The sequence below is a fragment of the Macrotis lagotis genome, chromosome X (genome assembly GCF_037893015.1).
Source record: "Macrotis lagotis isolate mMagLag1 chromosome X, bilby.v1.9.chrom.fasta, whole genome shotgun sequence".
In the NCBI taxonomy this organism is placed as follows: Eukaryota; Metazoa; Chordata; class Mammalia; order Peramelemorphia; family Peramelidae; genus Macrotis; species Macrotis lagotis.
In genome coordinates this window covers 286,617,964-286,636,085 of record NC_133666.1, presented here as the reverse complement: position 1 = coordinate 286,636,085, position 18,122 = coordinate 286,617,964, and the positions used below count along the sequence as shown (strand labels likewise).

The following is an 18,122-nucleotide window of genomic DNA, read 5'->3' as shown; positions in this document are numbered from 1 at the left end:
AATTATATACTTAAATGCATTTTAACATGGAATTGCTTACTTATTACTAGTAATGGCATCTGTTATCAAGCTATTGACCCTACTCAAATAATCTTGAAATACATTTCTTTGTATAAATTGCATTCTCCCAATATAATTCCATATTACTAACTAAAACAGAATCTTTTAAACTGCAAAAGATTTGCTGAATAGAAGTAAATTTTTAGGATGTAAAAATTACAATTTTTAAATATGATAACATGAGATTCATTACTAACATACTGGACCAGTTTACAAGAACAAAAAATTTTTTCCCTGAAAATTAGTCTGGTATCTAATGAATTCTGGAAATTTTTTTCACACACAAACTCTGTCATCAATAGTTAATAAACTGAGAACTGAACTTGGGAGTCAGGAAAACCTGGATTCAAATCCAAGTATAAATACTTACTAGCTGTGTGACTCTAGGCAAATGCCTTAACCACTTTCTGCCTCAGTTTTCCCTCTATAAAATAAAGATTAAAAATAGAAACCTATCTTCCCAAGGTTGTTGTGAAGATAAAATGAGGTATTTATGAAGTACTCTGCAAATTTCAAAATATTTTATAAATATTTTTATTATTATTATATATTAATTTATAAATATTTTTCACACAATGCCTGTTGAGAAACAGCTCCAACTTGATTTACTACCTGTGGCTTCAGTACTCTTAATTTATGCCTAACAAATTTTCTAGGATAGTAAAAGAAATTGAATCCAAAATTAAAACATAATCTATATTTGGCTTGAAATATACATAATACACCTCTTTCTATTATGTTTTACTTAAGTTAAAAATAAATTGTATTTACAGTAATATACAAATCAGCCAGCGCAGGGGGAAAGGAGAGGAAAGTAATCTGGAACCAAAAACTGGCCATAGCTAATTTATACCAGATTAAGAACTTTTTTAAAAAACCATCTTAAGTAAAAAACCTTGTCCCTTACAGAGATGCTCAAAAGGAAGTATTTTAGTAGCATAAACATAGTAACAATAAAACTCATTTATAGAATTCTTTCAGATATATAAACCCCTTTCCTCACAGCATCAGTAATGCAATTATTATTATTACCTTCTTAGAGATAAGAAAACTAAGTTTTTAGGGAAATGACTTTCCTAAAGTCAAAAAAAGCTAGTGAAGTATGGGAGCTGTGATTCAAACACAAGACTTTCAACCCAAATTCTAGAACTTGTTCAGACCTCCCAAGCAAAAACAAAACAACCAAGCATCTAACCTGGGTCTGTGTTTGTACTTGCATCTTTATTTTCTACCACCTTCTTTCTTACAGAAGCCATATAATGTAATCCAGCTGAAGAAGTGATGTCCTCTTCTAGTGATTCTTAAATACAAAAAAAAAAAAAAAAAAACCTAAGTAAAACTACAGTTAACCAAACAACTTATTCAGCAACTACTCTGAACACAACACAATTTAAAGTCATGGGGGGAAAATAGGATCTTTGCATTCAGATAACAATTAGTAAACAGAACTGGAATAAAGTTAATAGATAATTATTACATTGTTCCCAGTTCAGAGAAGACTGATGAAGGCAGGTCTCACCAAAGAAGGCTTCATGGACCAAGTGGGAAAATGAAATGCAAGGTGGACCAGGAAGGTTGAGAAAGTTTGCATAGGAAACAGAAAGAGAATATAGCAAATAAATAAACAACAAAAAGTCAGAGTTAAGAACTGGCATGGTCTGTATGAACCTTCATGAAGTCAGAGGTCACCAAAAAAAGATCAAAGGACTGAAGATTTCTAATTTGGTTAACAAGGAAACTGGTTGTATTAATTTGGGGAGAATTTTGAATGAGATAAGATCTTTAAAACAGAAGGAAATGCAGACAAGAAGCTGGGACAAGTGATGAGTAGACAGAACAGAAGATATAGATTTATGAGTCATCAGAAATAAACTGAGAATAAATGAGCTCTTCAAACAACAACTTATTTAGAGAGAAGATCAAGTAATGATCTTAAGATGAAGGATATTGCCTATGGCAGCAACTTAAATTAAACCAATTTTCTAAATGTAAATATCATGATCTTTTTTCCAAACAACTTCTAAATTGTAACCTATACAGAAGATCTCTAAATAGAACCTCTACAAATTTGCCTTTATGAATATATTTTATTAGTGGGGTTTGGTTTTTTTTTAGGTTTTTGCAAGGCAAATGGGGTTAAGTGGCTTGCCCTAGGCCACACGGCTAGGTAATTATTAAGTGTCTGAGACAGGATTTGAACCCAGGTACTCCTGACCCAGGGCCAGTGCTTTATCCACTGTGCCAACTAGCTGCCCCATAAGTGTTTTTAGTTTTTTTTAGTTTTTTTTTTGCAGGCAAACAGGATTAAGTGGCTTGCCCAAGGCCACACGGCTAGGTAATTATTAAGTGTCTTGAGACCGGATTTGAACTCAGGTCCTCCTGACTCCAGGGCCGGTGCTTTATCCACTATGCCACCTAGCTGCCGCCTATTAGTGTTTTTAACACTATCCACTTACTCATGTCATTTTCTTCAATCTTCAAACATCAAGGCTTAATGATTTTCTAAGGGAGACTTTTGTTGGCTATAAGCATATTTATATATGTGAAAATGTATCTTGTTATTACAAATAATAATATAAAAAATTTTAGTTAATCTAATTCTTGTGATTATAAGCTTATCCCTCAAAAAAGATGATCTCATCTTTAAATTAGATATATATAACTGATTTTTAAGGGGCGGCTGGGTGGCACAGTAGATAAAGCACCGGCCCTGGAGTCAGGAGGACCTGAGTTCAAATCCGGTCTCAAGACACTTAATAATTACCTAGCCGTGTGGCCTTGGGCAAGCCACTTAACCCCACTGCCTTGCAAAAACCTAAAAAAAAAAAAATTAGATATAACTTACTTTTAAATCACAAAGATACATACCCAAAGGAATTACAAAACAATCAGTAGACTGAGGAATGGGTTGTTCTTGCTGATCCTAAATAAATCCCAAAATGAATGGTTGGTTAGTGTAAAATGTGGCTTATTATTTTTGGTATTTAACATTATTTAGGTGTCATTCTGTGTAAAGTCATTATCCATTTCCATGAGGTTTGTTACAAAATGTAATATTTTCAATTCATTATAAAGTCACTAGTTGATAAATATATTTTAGGAATATTTAAGGTTAGTGATATATTTTGATTATGCCTGTGTTTTACATAAATGCTGTTTAATATGAACTTTACAAATCTTGGAGCTATTCTCTTGCAAATCCTTTCTGTCCAGCTTAAAATATTTAAGGAAAAAACCTAATTCAAGACAAAATTTTATAATATAAGTCTTACTATACTAATTTGCTGGAGAGTGTGTATATATATATATATATATACATATATATATATATATATATATATTTACAATCTTTGTAAATGTATCAGATTACTCAAATAATAAAAAGGCACAGAGTTCCATGTGCATGTGAGTTTTAAAAGTTTGCCAGTGGCTTTCCTCTACCTTTTGTTTCACAACTACTTCTAAATCATCTGGATTAATAATAGAATCCTCTGCTTGGATTGTCACATGTTTTTTCTCTTCTTTCTCTGAACTCTTTTCTTGAAGATTTTTCTTAGCCCGTCTTCTTTCTCTGTCATTAAAAAAAAGTGTAAAATTAAAATTAAAAGAAACAAGAAATTGGTAGAAGATCATTCTTAAGGACATCTGAGAAAAATATAAATAATAATAATCTTATGTTTATGTAATTCTTAACAGTTTACAAAACATTTCTCTCTTCTTCTATTAACCTGCCAAACAACAAATGTGGACATTTCCATTTAAAAAGAAATATATGTCTATATATCTATATCTATATCTATCTATCTATCTATATATATCTATATAAATAGTGAATTTAACAGTAGTGCTAACATTACCCAACTTCCTTGCCTATGTGAGCTTCCAAACTTCCCCTCTACTTCTGTACATTTTTACAATTTTTACATTTTACACATTAGCACTGGACAAGCAGATCTGAGAATCACCTGCATAAAAACAACAATTGAATCCTTAAGCACTGATGAGATCACCAAATGAAATAGGGAAGAGGGAAGACGAGGGTCTAAGACACAATCTTTGAGTACTGACACCTACAGTTATCAGGAGTAACCCTGATAAAGATCCAACAAAGGTGACTTGAAAGCAGGTGGTGTCTAGTTTCTCTTCTGAGCTCTAGTCTTGCAGCAACTACAAAGAAAGTATTTTAAACTAGACATCTTAGGGACATCTGAAATTTAACACATCGGTTCATTATCCATGTCCCTCATTGGAAATTCCTTATTCTTGTTATAGGCATCAATATCCTCCTGCTCACCTATGACCACAGCTTCTTGGTGTAATTAACTTCTTACTCTTCATGTACTTAATCAATTGCCAAGTTTTATCATTTCTACTTCCACTCATATCCCTTGAATTTTTCCTTTACTGTCCACTGACACAGCCACCATCTCTAGTTTAGAACCTCATCATTCTCTACTATTATAAGTGTATTACAAACAGTTTCCATGCATCAAGTCTTTCTCCATTCCTACTCATCCTTCATTTAGCTGCCAAATTGATTTTCCTAAAGTGAGAAAGTATAGAAAGGAAAAAAAAAAGCAAAATGACAGTTGGGGGCAGAGGGGGAGAGATTAACTCAAAGATAAGGGGAACTGGTTCATGTGATTCCTCTATTTTGTGCTTCAGCTGCTTTCCCATTCTAGAACAGGGGTGTCCAACCTTTTAAATTTTCTGGGCCATATCATCCAACAAAAAGTTGTCAAGGGCACTGATGATGCAGCCCAGAAGAGCTAAAAGGTTTGACTCCTTTGCTCCAGAACATCCCTCAGATTCTTGGGACTTCCTCAACCAGAATATCAACCCAACTCTGTAGCATTTCCACTATGGAACAGCACTACACTATACTAAATCCTTTACTAATTGTTCAATTCCTGCCCTGGATGTCTCTTTTGGAGGTCTCAGGCCAATGAACTTTTATTTCCCCTACCTAGTTCTTCAATGTCATGCCCCTACATGAACATGTCTTTCCCATTCCATACTCCTGCTTTGTAAATGCCTTTTGTCTGTTGTTTTCCTCATTAGAATGTCTTGCTTGCTTGCTTTTGTATGTATCCACAGCCCCTAGTACAGTGCCAAGACAAAGAATAAGCAAACACTTAGTAATGTTTATTACTTATCTGCTCTTCCTCCTCAACAATTTCCTATTATCTTATGAGTATGGCTGAAGAACATGTATTAAGGATTGTGAAATAATACTATTGTATTATAAGAAATGGCAAGCAGGATGGTCTCAGGAAAACATATGAACTGATGAAAAGTGAAGTATGCAGAACCTGAAGAAACCTGTTCATAGTAATAGCAATCTTCTTAGAATGACCAGCTGTTAAAGTCAGCTATTCTGAACAAGACAATCATCCAAGATGAATCCAAAGGACCCATGATTAAAAATGTTATCCACCTCCAGAGAGAACTGATAAACTTTTAGTGCAAAATGAAGTATGCATTTTTCACTCTATTTTTCTTGGTCTTTGTGAGTTTCTTTGGTAACGTGGCTATTAGGGAAATATGGTTTGCATGACTTCACATGTGTAAGTTATATCATACAGCTTGTCTTCTCAAGGGGAGAGGGAAAGAATACGAAATAAAATATTTTAAAAATTAAAGTTAAGGGCGGCTAGGTGGTGCAGTGAATAGAGCACCAGCCTTGGAGTCAGGAGTACCTGGGTTCAAATCTGACCTCAGACACTTAATAATTACCTAGCTGTATGGCCTTGGGCAAGCCACTTAGACCCATTGCCTTGAAAAATATAAAAAAAAAAATTAAAGTTAAAATTGTTTAAATTGTAATAAGGAGGGGTGGCTAGGTGGCGCAGTGGATAAAGCACCGGCCCTGGAGTCAGGAGTACCTGGGTTCAAATCCGGTCTCAGACACTTAATAATTACCTAGCTGTGTGGCCTTGGGCAAGCCACTTGATCCCATCTACCTTGCAAAACCCTAAAAAAAAATATAATAAGGAAATATTTAAGGAAAGAAATAAAAGGACTTTTCTAACAACAAAATAGGATGTAGCAGTATATTATTTTTCACTTTACAGATAAAGAAACTGTGCCTATAAGAGAGTAAATGAATTTACTTTGATCAAATAAAATGAAGTATTAGAGGCAGAGCCTGAACCCAGATATTTTAATTTCAAGTCTTACTATTATAACAAGTTGCCTCCCAAAATAATATTTAATATTCTTGTATCTCAGCCTAATAACTACCTTTTGAGGTCAGTAGTGTACTATAAAACATATTTGAGGTGTAAAGAAATTGAGGCACAAAATCGCAACTAATTTATGTGAGGACACAAAGATAATATTAAACAGCACAGCTAGGGCTCAAACTTGGGAATCTAGCATTTTTTAAATTGACTTTCAAATTTATTTCAGTTCTAAGATTCCATTATGTGTGACTAAAATTAATATGGGATTCTCCAGTTTATTTTCATAAAATCTTCCTTTAACTTTAAAACTTACCTTTTTTTATTTTCCTTTTTTGATTCTATTTTGGTCGTTAAAATGTGAATATTCCCAGGTTCACCATATTCAAATAAATTAAGTAATTGTTTCTGCTGGTCATGTTTAAATGCATTGAGCTTTTCAAGTGGAATGAACTTTGGCTTTTGGCACTGTGTAAGAAGAAATTATGCAGTTAAAAGCAAAAAAAAAAAATCCAGCTTCAATTAAAATACTGTAATCACAAAAAGAATGAGTTCTAATTAAATTAAAATTCACAAGCAAGAAGCTATCAAAATGATTTGGTATTTAAACAGTAAATCTAGATTTTGGGAATGATACCAGTCACAGAACAATAACTAGGTTTTCTCATCCACTGTTCTAAGTCAGTTAAGCACTAGGGAAAACAGAGGTAGTCCAGCCTGTTCAGCAGCAGGCATGAGAGATGCAGTCCAGTCCTCCTGGCACTGCCAAAAGCCCTGATCTTGGACTCCATAACAGTGAGGGAAATGCTCATGCCAGTCCCTCTCCTGGACACCTTTCCAGACAGTTGATGGAAGAACAAAATATAGGAATATAAGCTGAAACAAAAGTCCAAATCACTGCAGAATTCTACTGTACCATGTATCAGTAGTTCTACTTGGTTCTACCTCTTACAAAATTATCTAAAAACAGTGTTTTACACTGCAATCTTAGTTGGTGAAAGGCTCAAACACTAGAACTATGAACTCTATTTTATTACTACTTAAATATGCTAGACAACTACATCCATATAAAAATGCCCAATACAATTGCTCCTACCTTATTCTTGCTCTCCAATCTTAGCAAGGCAGCTTTCCCTATTATTCCACATAAGACCTTTTAAATATACAATCTACAGGGAACTGATGAACTTTAAGTGTAAACTGAAGTATCATTTTTTCATTTTTTATAACATGACTAATACTGAAATGTTCTGTATTATTATTTCACATGTATAACTAATACATTCCTTGCTGTTTCGGTAGGTGAGGGAGGGAAAAGAGGAAAGGAAAGAAATTGGAACTCAAAATTTTAGAAAAAAAATGTTTTTCAAAAATAATTTTAGGGCGGCTAGGTGGTGCAGTGGATAGAGCACCAGCCCTGGAGTCAGGAGTACCTGAGTTCAAATCCAACCTCAGACACTTAATAATTACCTAGCTGTGTGGTCTTGGGCAATGCACTGAACCCTGTCTATCTTGCAAATAATAATAATAATGATGATGATGATGATAATTTTAAACATCTAATCTACAGGATTTAATGCTAAGAAGGACTTCAGAAATCCTCTAGGGGCGGCTAGATGGCATAGTGGATAGAGCACAGGTCCCTGGAGTCAGGAGTACCTCAGTTCAAATCCGACCTCAGACACTTAATAATTACCTAGCTGTGTGGCCTTAGGCAAGCCACTTAACCCCATTGCCTTGCAAAAAACAAACAAACAGAAATCCTCTAGTCCAAACCTCTTATTTTTACAGATGAGGAAACTAAGGCTCAAAAGCAAGATGCAATGTGCCCATAGTAATAGTAAAAGAGGCAGGATCTAAACACATATCCTCTGGATCCAAATCCAGTGCTTTTTCCACTATAATATTACATCTCTTAATATTGTTAATGTAATAATTGGTATCATCTTTTCTAAAACATGTTATTAAAATAGAAAATTAAAAACTATTTTCATTGAAGGAATCCTATATTAAAACAAGTTGTTAAATTAAGTAGTTAAAATCCATTACCTTATGTTCTGAGGGAAAGCAAGTATGAAGTAATTTTAGGCTTGGGTACAAGATTTCTTTTGAAACTCTTTCTTTTTCTTTAAAACTATGAGGAGTTGAAGGAGCTGTCAAGGCTGCTGAAAACATAGCTGTAGGATTAAGTTGCAGGTGTAGTAAAGGAACACCAAAAAAATTCTGATTAGGTAACTCAGGGGGCTCTGGTTTCACATCAAATATTTTTTCTCCTTTTTCTGCTGAAGACCCTTGTTGAGTTGCCAAATCTTCCTGTTCAACATACTGATCTAAGTTGAGATGCTTAAGGGTTTCTGTAGTTCTTATTTCTGCCCATCTCTTCTGCTCAAGGGCTTTCTGCACAGTTTCCACATCATACTGGCTCAAATTCAAATGGGATGTGGGATTGATGCATTGTGTTGTTGCAAGTTTTTTCCCAGAAGTGAATAAACCCCAGGCCTCTTTTGGTTCTGGGGGGGGTCTGACTGGAACTTGTGGAATTATTACTGGTCGGACAGATAGTGGTTTGAATTCATGCTTCCTTTGAATCTTAAGCAAAGGAAAACCACTGGCAGGATTTAAAGTTTTTACAGTTGGAATAAGTATAGGACTCTTGTAACTGGTGGGTGTGCTGGACAATAGATGGAAGTGATTGCTTGAAGTAGAAGTTGGAGGACCTGAAGTGCTGGACAAGGTTTGACATTTTGGAATTACTTCTCCATTATTAGATTGGTCATCTAAATGACCAGAAGGAACACAAAAGGATGGAATATACTGAAAGAGGAAAAATAAAGAAGTGGATTATCTTTTAGAAAACATTTGCTTATTTTAAAATTTAGAAAGTATGGTAGATTTGGTTTTTTTAAGTAAGGAAACATTAACTACTAGAGAATAACCAATATAACTAAAATAAATCTTAGAAATCCAAAATCCTTTATGTTGTGCATTATACTTAATAAGGTACCTGACTGTTTCCGATTTTGTTCTGATCAGACTGGATGGTTCCTTCAGGGTGTGGTCTGCTCTTTTCAAACTGTCTGGAATTTTCTTCAATGGCTCTAAGTAGGAACTCATTCTTAAGATTTGTATTTGTAGACTCAACATCACCGCTGCCTCTTGTGGGGCCTATAATTTGGCTTCCCTCCAAGTGCATATTTTGAGACTGCTGCATATGTTGTACATTGGGAAAGCTGGCAAATGATGATCCTAATATTTGCATGAGGTTCATGAAGTTGATCTGTTGCAACTAGGATACAGTAAAAATAAAAAAATTGTTTAATTATTTAACCTTAAGAAGTCTAAGTAAAAGAAATGGTCAAAATCCCTTAAGTCCTACTCTGATGTCTATTTTATCAGAGACTCTAGGTCTTATAGACTATGCTAAAAGAGAAAGACTTTAAAGAGACTTTGCACTGGAACTGCATGCTTGTCATCAGAGAGCTAGATAATAATAGCCCAGGCATGCTCAAAAAAATTCATCAAAAGTCAGCTCACAAAATGACAGCAACTCTCAAAGATTGTCTTCCAAAATGCAGAAAGACTAATTTGCATTGCTAGACAGAACATACATGCACAAAAAAGATAAAACAGTTAATCCTTAAAATACTTAAGTATGAGGCGGCTAGGTGGTGCAGTGGATAAAGCACCAGCCCTGGAGTCAGGAGTACCTGAGTTCAAATCCGGTCTCAAACACTTAATAATTACCTAGCCGTGTGGCCTTCGGCAAGCCACTTAACCCCATTTGCCTTGCAAAAAGAAACCTAAAAAAAAAAATACTTAAGTATAATAAAATAGCGTTGAGAAGCACTATAGAAGGAAACAGAATGAAGGGATAACAAAATAAGTTGATATTCATAAGAAAATAATTTAAGGAAAGATAACAAAAAATGTGAAGAGTCATTGTTAGATGAGTTGAGGGGAAAAAAGTACATTAATATACTGTTGATGGATCTTTAAATAAAAAGTGATTAAAAATGTCTATTACAGCAGAGCCAAGATGGGGGCCAGGGGAAGAGCCTTTCTTAGGCGCTCTCTCCAAAATATTTCAAAAGCTTAAAATTATGACTCTAACTAAATTATTGAGAGACAGAACTCACAGAAAGATCCAGTGAGGCAATTCTCCAGCTGAAGGTAACCTGGAAAATAGTAGGAAGACTCTGTTCCACAGTACTAGAGGGGTGATACTGACTCCCAGGAAAGCACCAGGGCTCCTGGGAGCACCAACTTCAGGCAGCAGAAACAGTTTCCTGACCTGCACCCCAGGGAGCACCAAGCACAACTTGGAAGATCAACAGGGAGACCTTTGCCAGAGTGGGCAAGAAGCCCAGGCCCTCAGCATGGCCGCGGTACTCAGCACAGTCCAGGCATTCACACTCAGCGCAGCCCAGATTCCAGGAACAGAAGCCAGTGGAGCCGCCCAGCAGGAACCTACAGGTAGCTACACCCTCAGTGCTCAGCACACAGAAGGTAAGGGAGTGGAGGGAGACTGCCAAGGTCTGTCCTCTGTCCTTGGGACAGGACTCTGGGGCTTTTACCACATTCAGACCCTGGTGGCAGTCTGGGTCCCTCATAGAGCCCTGTGGCAGAGGGGTGAGCTTATGATCATTCACAGACCAGGAGAACAGTCAGAGCCTCACACACTGAGGTCCTTGTGTGGGGGATAAGGAGGGAGTGTCTCAATAATACTCAAAAGCTCAAGAAGCACAGGCTGGGGAAATGAGTAAACAGAAAAAAAAAAAAAGGAACCTGACCATAGACAATTACTTTGGTCCCATGGAAGACCAAACCACAATACTAACAAGAGATATCCTTTGATGTAGAAGGGATTCTTATTCTGGTAGATACGATATAAACTACATGACCCCTAAAACTGTCTGATTCTGAAATCTCCTTATTCTCTACTCCCCAAAATTTTTCAGTATCATTATCTCCCACCCTTGTCCCAAAGGATGAGTTATTTTTCAACTTTCTGTAAGACTAATTGTTAAGCTATTTGTGTTCCTATTTCTAGGTCCAACTAAAATTTAAATTCCTGAAAACCAGGGACAACAACTTATTTAACTTTCTAACCTGTAGAATCCTTAGCACTGTGCCTTGTTTATAGTAATACCTAATTAAGCATTTGACAAATACTCATGTTTTAATTTAATTTAATAAGTATTTAAGTATCTGATTTGTACAAGACATTTATCCATCAAACTACTATTCAAATGATATATAGCCAGCTATTTATATGACTTAAAGGAAGTTTTTAAAAGTTCAACAGTTTTATAAAAAGCAAATTTTTATAATGCATTTTGTTTTCAATAAAAACTAAAAACAAAGAACAGTAAATACAAATAAATTGTGATTAAGTTTTTGTCATAATTAAAATAAGAATAGAGGTATACCCAAATAAGGGATTCCTATTATGGGAACAAGTTCAAGAGGTGAGTGGGAGACCATTACAACGTAGACAGAAGAAAAAACTGGGAAGCTGAGGAGGATAGCCTGAGAGTAAGGAGTGGGCCAGGCAGTTCAGTATGTTTTTCTGCCTTTCCACATAATCATGATCAATCTTTTAAAAAATTCCATTGGCTACTCAAATAGTACTGATCTATTAAAAGTAATTAAAGCTAAATATATTATATATATAAAATATATTAATATAAATATATTCTATATATATATTATATATATATAAAGTATATTTAACTCTCCCAGAGAATGTTTTCATCCTAAAGGAAAAATTTATTAGCCCTATAGAATTTATAGATGGAAAAGGAGACATTTTTTTGAGCCAACTGTCTTCTACAAAAACAAAGATGGCCTGGGGCAACTGGGTGGCACAGTGGATAGAGCACCCACCCTAAAGTCAGGAGTACCTGAATTCAAATCCGGCCTCAGACACTTAATAATTACCTAGCTGTGTAGCCTTGGGCAAGTCACTTAACCCCACTGCCTTGCAAAAAAACCCCCAAAAAACTAAAAACAAAAAAACAAAAAAACCCCCCCAAAGATGGCCTAAAAGAGAACAAAGCAACAGAATTAGCTTTTTTTTAATTCTAAATAACACCAAAAGAAAAATTTGGAACAAGAAGATCTTCTAGAATCAATTCTGATAATTTTTTGAGAATAGTCACAGTTTTGATCTGAAAGTAATTTGGGGGGGGGGGCGGAGCCAAGATGGCGACAAGAACGGAATCATGTCTTGGGCTCTCTCTCATAAAAACTCATAAGCTAAGGACTCTAACTAAATTTTCGAGAGACCAGTGAGGCAGTTCTCCTACACAAGGTAACCTGGAAAAGAGCAGAAAGGCTCTGCTCCCCGGGGTCGGAGGGGCGGCCCGCCAGAGCGAAAGAACTTCAGCCTCCCAGAGACAACCCCAGGGTGCTGGGAGTCACAGCTCACAGCAGCGGGGCAATTTCCTGACCTACGCCCTGGGGAGAACTGGGCACAAAGTGGGGGAACAGCAGGGGACCTCTGCCAGAGAGAGCACGTGAAGCCCAGGCCACAGAGCACACAGCCAGCAGCTCAGTGTTCACAGCAGTCCAGATCCAGGAGCAGAAGCAGGCAGAGCCCGTAAGCAGGAGCCCCCAGGGCATGAGCCCATTGAACCTAGGGAGGGGAGTGAAGAGAGACTGCAGAGCTCCGTCCTCTGCCCCTGGAACAGGACTCTGGGGCTCTGACCACATTCAGATCCTGATCACAATCTAGGCCCCCCATAGAACAGCAGCCCCCCCCCCACATCAGCCCCATGGCAGAGGAGGGCACTTATGGTCATTCACACACCAGGAGGGAGGACAGAACCTCACACACTGAGACCCTTGTGGGAGTGTCCCAAAAGCTCAGGAAGCACCCCCAAAACAGGCTCACGCTGGGAAAATGAGCAACCAGAGAAACAAGAAGAACACCATTGAGAAATATTTTGAGGGGGCTGCTAGGTGGCACAATGGATAGAGCACCGGCCCTGGAATCAGGAGTACCTGGGTTCAAATCCTGCCTCAGACACTTAATAATTACCTAGCTGTGTGGCCTTGGGCAAGCCACTTAACCCCATTGCCTTGCAAAATCCTAAAAAAAAGAAAAAATATTTTGCATATGAGTCCAAGAAGGATCAAAATACTCAGTCTGAAGATGAGGAAGCACAAGCTCCTGCATCTAAAGACTCCAAGAAAAACAGAAATTGGGCTCAGGCTATGACAGCTCAAAAAAAACTTTGAAAACCAAACGAGGGAGTTAGAAGAAAATCTGGGAAAAGAAATGAAAGATGCAGGAAAAAACATGAAAATGAAGTCAGCAGCCTAGTCAAGGAAATCCAAAAAAATGCTGAAGAAAATAGCATGCTAAAAACCAGCTTAGGTCAAATGTATAAAACAGTTCAAAAAGTTATTAAGGAGAAGAACGCTTTAAAAAGCAGAATTGGCCAGATGGAAAAAGACATAAGAAAACTCTCTGAGGAGAACAAATCCTTCAGACAAAGAATGGAACTCAGGGAGATTGATGAATTTACGAGAAAATAGGACTCAATACTTCAAAACCAAAAAAATGAAAAATTAGAAGAAAATGTGAAACATCTCATTGAAAAAACAACTAATATGGAAAACAGATTTAGGAAAGATAATTTAAAAATTATTGAAATATCTGCAACTCATGATCAGGAAAAGAGCCTTGACATCATTTTCAAAGAATTACTACAGGAAAATTGCCCTGATATTCTAGAAGCAGAGGGCAAAATAAAAATGGAGAGAATCCACAGATCCTCCCAAGAAAGAGATCGCAAAAATCCAACCCCTAGGAATATTATAGCCAAGTCAAAGAGAAAGTATTACAAGCAGCCACAAGGACACAATTCAAATATCGTGGAGCTGCAGTCAGGATCACACAGGACTTAGCAGCAACTATATTAAAAGCTCGTAGGGCTTGGAATATAATATTCCAGAAGGCAAAAGAACTTAGAATGCAGCCGAGAATCAACTACCCAGAAAGGCTGAATGTCCTCTTCCAGGGAAAAAGATGGACTTTCTCAATGAACCAGGGGAATTTCAAATGTTCCTGTTCGAATGGCCAGAGCTGAACAGAAGGTTTGATCTTCAGATACAGGACTCAGGTGAAGCATAGAGATTGGAGGAGAAGGGGAAACTATGAGGGACTTAATGATGATGAACTGCATGTATTCCTGTATAGAAAAATGACACTGATAATACTCATATAAACCTTCTCAATTAACAGAGCAGGTAGAAGGCGCTTTTATAGATGAAGCACAGGAGAAAGCTGAATTTGAAGATAAAACATGGTGTAAAAATGGAGTCAATAGAAAAAAGGGAGATATAATGGGAGAAAGAAAAAGGAGAGGAAGAAGAGGCTAAGATATTTCATATAATAAGATTTTTATTTATTACAATGAGCTATTGCAATGATATGGAAGAGGGGAAGGCAAGGGGTAATGAAGGAATCTTTGCTCTCATCAGAGGTGGTTAAGAGCAGAAACAGCATATATACTCAATGGGGTATAGGCATCTGGAATAAGAGGGGGGGATGGAGGAAGGGGTGGATGTGAGTGATGGAGGAGAGGATGGACCATGGGGGGAGAGTGGTCAAATATAACACATTTTCTTTTTTACTTCTTGCAAGGGGCTGGGATTGGATGGCCTATCCAGGACCATAGGGCCAGGTGGTTTCTGGGCCTAAGGGGTGGTATGGGGGCTCAGGGCCTCTTGGCCCCAGGACCAGGGACCTGTCTGCTGCACCACTCAGCTACCCTACAGCAGAGTCAGAGTGAAAGGAGAGAGAAAATATAGTACATGGTAGTGGAGAAATACGAAAGGAGGGAGTTGCAATCAGCAATGGCAACAGTGGAAAAATATGGAAGTAACTTTTGTGATGGACTGATCATAAAGAATGTGATCCACCCACGACAGGAGTTGGTGGTGTTGGAACAAAGACTCAAGCATATTTTTTATTATTATTATTTTTGGGAGGGGTGCAGGGCAAATGGGGCTGGTTGGCCTACCTGGGACCGCATAGCAGGATGATCGTTGGGTGTCTGAGGCTGTATTTGGACCCGGGTGCTCCTGGCTCAAGGGCCAATGCTCCGTCTCCCACCCAGCCACCCCTACTATTATTACTATTTTATTTTATTTTGGGTCTTTTTTTTTTTTTTTTTTGTTTTTTGTGGGGCAGTGGGGTTCTGGCGGCTTGCATGTCACACGGCTGGGTGATTGTTGGGTGTATGGGGCCAGATGTGGGCTCAGGTGCTCGTGGCTCCAGGGCTGGTGCTCCGTCCATTGCGCCACCTGGCCATACCTACAATTATTACTATTATTTTTTTAATTTTAATTTTTTTCTCTCCTCTTTACTTTATCGCTCAAGCAAGTCTATATTCATGGGAGGAGGGGGTATTTCGTTTACTCTTAAACAAGAGTATTTTATTAATGTATAAAAAAACATTATTTGTACAAAATGAGAATAAATATTAAATTATAAAAAGAAAGTAATTTTTGCTTTTCTATAGTTCTTTTGAAAGAATAGCTATTATCTCAATTTCTCTAATTCACATACAAATACACATATATTCAAACACACACATGTGCATATGTAAAGATGCAACTCACCTGAACCAATCTGAACAATTCATCATAGAGCACCTGACTAACTGGTTCTGAAGAATTTGGTAGAGCTGGGGACTCATGTTTATGGTCCCTGAGATGTCTTGAAATAGGAGTATGTGAGGAAACACTGGTTGTATCAGATACCACAGGTGGAATTGAGGAAGGTCGGTCTTTTGGAACAGAAACTTGTATGCTGTATGAAGGGAAGGAAAAAATAAATATACTGATATGTAAAATTAAATTCAAAACAGTGATTAGAATAGAATATACAGGGGCAGCTAGGTGGCGCAGTGAATAGAGCACTGGCCCTGGAGTCAGGAGTACCTCAGTTCAAAACTGGTCTCAGACACTTAATAATTACCTAGCTGTGTGGCCTTGGGCACATGTGATCTAACCCCATTGCCTTGCAAAAACAAAAACAAAATCAAGCAAAAAAAAGAATAGAATATACAGATGCCACTTTTTCCTTTAATTCAGTGCATATTGTTAGTAAACTTTAACTTCATGGACAGTACAGCTTACTTGATTTTAAGGTTCCCCAAGGAAGATGTAAATATACACATTAATGAAATGAATGGGAAAATAGCAGCAACTAAATACTAATGATGACTGATAAACTTTGAACAACCATAACATTCAAGTATCACTTCCTAAACTTCAAATTTTGCATAAACCACAAACCATGCTTAGAGAAGGTGACAGAAGATTATAATGGCTATCACAACTACTTAAAGCAAAGATACATGATCACTGAAATCAATGAAAAGTTAAAAACTGCAAGAATCAAATCACAAAGAAGGCAAGTTGTATAAGAGATTAAATCTAACAAGAAAAATAAAGGATTCAAACTATAAATATATATGTATGCATAAATGTCAATTCAATTATTTCAAATCCAAGCCAGAAAATATACTAAATAATATTTCCTAATTCTCTTTCCTTCTGAAAACTTTAGTTTTTAACTTGTTAAAGGATTTGGTTATCTGGATATGTATAATTACGTGGAAGTTAAAGTCTTTTCTCTGGAGAGATTTAGTTTGGGATAATAACATATTTGGAATTCCAAATATAGAAAAAACACAAAAAGCCTTTATTAGTTAGGTCTATGAAATACAGACTACAGCTGTTCTATCTATTTCAAGACAGATTTGTGCCTTACCTTAAAAACTCAATAATATAAATTTTCATTGTTAATATAAAAAATATATTTAGGAGCTTCATGAGTCCAAAAGCAAAAATACTATTTAGAAAGACTACTAACTTTCAAATCAATCTACTCTCAACTGGCATAAGATAAAATTATAAGTTAGGGTTGGAAGGAGCATTTTTAGAAGAGAAGTTGTCTTGTGAGAGTACAAAAGTTTTCAAATTACCTTTTAAAAAGTAAAATTAGAAGTTGAAAATTTTGGGAACAAAGTCTACCTTTTTTTTTTAGAAATATACTACTTATTTTCTATTTTCACATAAGATTTTTCTTCCTTTCCCCATTAAAATGTAAACTTTACAAGGTTTAAAAATCTTTTAAATCTCCTAATGACTAGAAAATACACTTACATTATCAAATATTTGCAAAAAAATTCACACTTTAAATTACAAGAAAATTAAAATTATTTAATGAGAAATAGAATTCATTTTGTCTTACCTAGGAGAATCTGCATTTGTATCTAAACAGAATGAGGGAGGAGTGGTGAGTTTAGTGTCAACAACAGTCTCAGCCATACTATAAGATTAAAAGAGAGATTTATGTAGCATATTTTAAGATATTACATATATTAAATTATCTCTAACAAAAGTAATCTGTCAGTCTTTCATGGATACACGATCTCCATCCCTTTATAATAGTCTACTGTTGAGTTCATAAATAGTTTGTTTACAATTGTCTCCATAGCAATTCACAACTGACTGAAAGGCAAAGAATAGGTTTTGATCATTTAAATGTCATATTTGAAAAACACCTCTGATTGAACACCACTGGAAAATGAATACAGGGCTTAAAATAAATATTAGATTAAGTGTTCAGGACATTCAAAGTTTCTTCTTGGTTTCTTAAATGAAATTTGTGGTCCTTATTACTGAGACTTTTACTTTTTATATTTTAAACTCTACTTTTTTACATTTCAAAAATAGATTGTTTTTCACTGAGAGAAATCTCTTTGGCACATTTGTCATTTTATTTATTAAAGTATTTTTATAATAGGATGGGGGTATAACCTCTTGATTTCACTGCTATAAGGAAGGAAATTCTATCAG

At 36.2% G+C, this 18,122-nt stretch overlaps 1 protein-coding gene across 6 annotated transcripts in view; it reads right to left on the bottom strand.

Moving 5' to 3' along the window:
• CPLANE1 (ciliogenesis and planar polarity effector complex subunit 1) overlaps nt 1–18,122 on the bottom strand; it is a 155,384-nt gene that overhangs the window by 63,122 nt on the left and 74,140 nt on the right. For all 6 annotated transcript variants that reach the window (XM_074202095.1, XM_074202099.1, XM_074202098.1 and 3 more), the window contains 8 exons: nt 17,515–17,592; nt 15,876–16,065; nt 9,247–9,528; nt 8,292–9,056; nt 6,559–6,710; nt 3,502–3,631; nt 2,929–2,983; nt 1,256–1,360 (listed from right to left, as the gene is read on the bottom strand). In XM_074202095.1, the coding sequence (XP_074058196.1) occupies nt 1,256–1,360; nt 2,929–2,983; nt 3,502–3,631; nt 6,559–6,710; nt 8,292–9,056; nt 9,247–9,528; nt 15,876–16,065; nt 17,515–17,592 (1,757 nt within the window). The remainder of the gene's footprint in view (nt 1–1,255; nt 1,361–2,928; nt 2,984–3,501; nt 3,632–6,558; nt 6,711–8,291; nt 9,057–9,246; nt 9,529–15,875; nt 16,066–17,514; nt 17,593–18,122) is intronic.